The following is a 1862-nucleotide window of genomic DNA, read 5'->3' on the forward strand; positions in this document are numbered from 1 at the left end:
TTTTTTTTTTTTTTTTTTTTTGTGAAATTTTATATAAATACCTTTCGAACGACATACTTTATGGTTATAAAGAAATTTGTGGGTAAAATCTTTTCCGAGGGAGTGAGGGGAGGACTTCAAAAAAATTCACAAGACCCGAGGTTTTCACCCATAACTTTCCGGAAAATAAATAGGATCTTTTAATGAGAAAGTTATGAGGGAAATACTCGGATCTTGTGAATTTTCCAAACTCCCTCCCACCATTGCTTTCCGAGCCTTTTTCCTTTCATATTCCTTTCCCACACATTTTTTTACACCCGTTGCACTATATATATATTTTTTAAATTTCGTTTCTGGGTAATCTAAACATTAACCGAAATTTTTAACATCAAACAGAGTTAAACGAAATGGTAAATATTGTCTTGATTATAGGAATGATGGGAAACAGCGGCTTCTATATCTGACAAAATATTACGGAGTAAAAACTAAAGGAATTATGTAAATTTGATTTGTATTCAATTGTAATTAGATCTTTCCATATAAATAATTTCGTATTCACACGTATTTATGTGAGTTTTCGTTTAAGTAATAATTTTTAGATCCTTTTTTTGATCTGTAATTAGTTCTTTTCACCAGTTTTAATTAGCAGCGATGTTTCTCCCTCTATAGGAGAATTAAAAAAATACATGAGGCATCAAGGGGAATAACTTCATACCAAGTACAACGTACATCATTTAACAAGTTCGATATCATTGCTAATCGGGCACTGACTGATTTATACGAGACGAACGGTAAGTTGAGGAGGATTTACTTGAATAGAGAAAACACATAACAACATTGGAAGAAAGATATTTGCTCCTGCAAGTCGTCATTTCGCTGTCTTTTACCGATAGGATAATCCTTTCAAACTGAAATAGTGATGTGTTCTTTTCGAAAAGACACAATCCATTGTTACATGTGAAACGATATAAGGAGATAGATTATTTTATATACCCGTTACTGTCCTAAATGTCAAATTCGTGTTAATAAGGTGCTATAAGTCTATGTATTACTTGACTGAACAGCAACAATTGAATTGATAATTACGTTTTGCCAAGATATTAGACTGTGGTAATGTTGGTGTTAGTAGTGATCCACTGTTTTTAATCTCTCTTTTTGAAAGTGTCCTGTATATCTTATATTGTTATTTCTCTCTCTTATTTCAGAATATTACATGACATTGGCATCAAAGCATCAGATAACTCCATCGATATTCATCACTTAAAGAATTCCAGTGAAATATTTCTTTTCAACTGAGAACATTTCTTTTCTGAAATGTTTGGAATGTCTACAAGATTATTTTGTGTTGAAGTTAAACTTGGATACTTTTAAAAGGAATCTCAGAGTATTTTCAGATATCAAGGATTACAGTTGATGGAAAGAGAGCAATAGCTATAATTTGTAAGGAATAAGTCGTAGGACAAGAACAAAAACTGTATCCACGTATGTTGTGATTGAATTAAGATAAGGGACAAACGGATTATTTAAGATAGTTGGAGAATATATTTTCATTCTGAAGAAATGTCACAAGAAAAACCACAATCAGGTTTTCAATGTGACATATGTAAAAAAACTTTTAGTCAGAAATGTAATCTGACTACTCACATGTGTATTCATACCGGAGAGAAAATATTTCAGTGTGATACCTGTAGTAAATCATTCTCTCAGGTAGCTGGCTTAACTCTACATACACGTATTCATACAGGTGAGAAGCCATTTCACTGTAATGTTTGTGATAAATCATTCTCTCAGTTAATTGGCTTAACTGTCCACAAACGTATTCATACAGGTGAGAAGCCATTTCCGTGTGATATCTGTGGTAAATCATTCTCTCAGGTAAATGG

The 1862-nt window shown here is 32.3% G+C and overlaps 2 protein-coding genes across 2 annotated transcripts in view; one reads left to right on the plus strand and one right to left on the minus strand.

Moving 5' to 3' along the window:
• The window catches only part of LOC128251111 (zinc finger protein 91-like), a 29599-nt gene that overhangs the window by 19766 nt on the left and 7971 nt on the right, over window positions 1-1862 (minus strand). The gene's annotated exons all lie outside the window — the stretch shown is intronic.
• LOC106883477 (zinc finger protein 271-like) overlaps window positions 598-1862 on the plus strand; it is a 2932-nt gene continuing 1667 nt past the window's right edge. The window contains exons 1-2 of the mRNA XM_052977537.1: window positions 598-770; window positions 1185-1854. Of these exons, the coding sequence (XP_052833497.1) occupies window positions 1540-1854 (315 nt within the window). The 5' untranslated portion in view covers window positions 598-770; window positions 1185-1539. The remainder of the gene's footprint in view (window positions 771-1184; window positions 1855-1862) is intronic.

Source organism: Octopus bimaculoides, chromosome 28 (assembly GCF_001194135.2).
Source record: "Octopus bimaculoides isolate UCB-OBI-ISO-001 chromosome 28, ASM119413v2, whole genome shotgun sequence".
In the NCBI taxonomy this organism is placed as follows: Eukaryota; Metazoa; Mollusca; class Cephalopoda; order Octopoda; family Octopodidae; genus Octopus; species Octopus bimaculoides.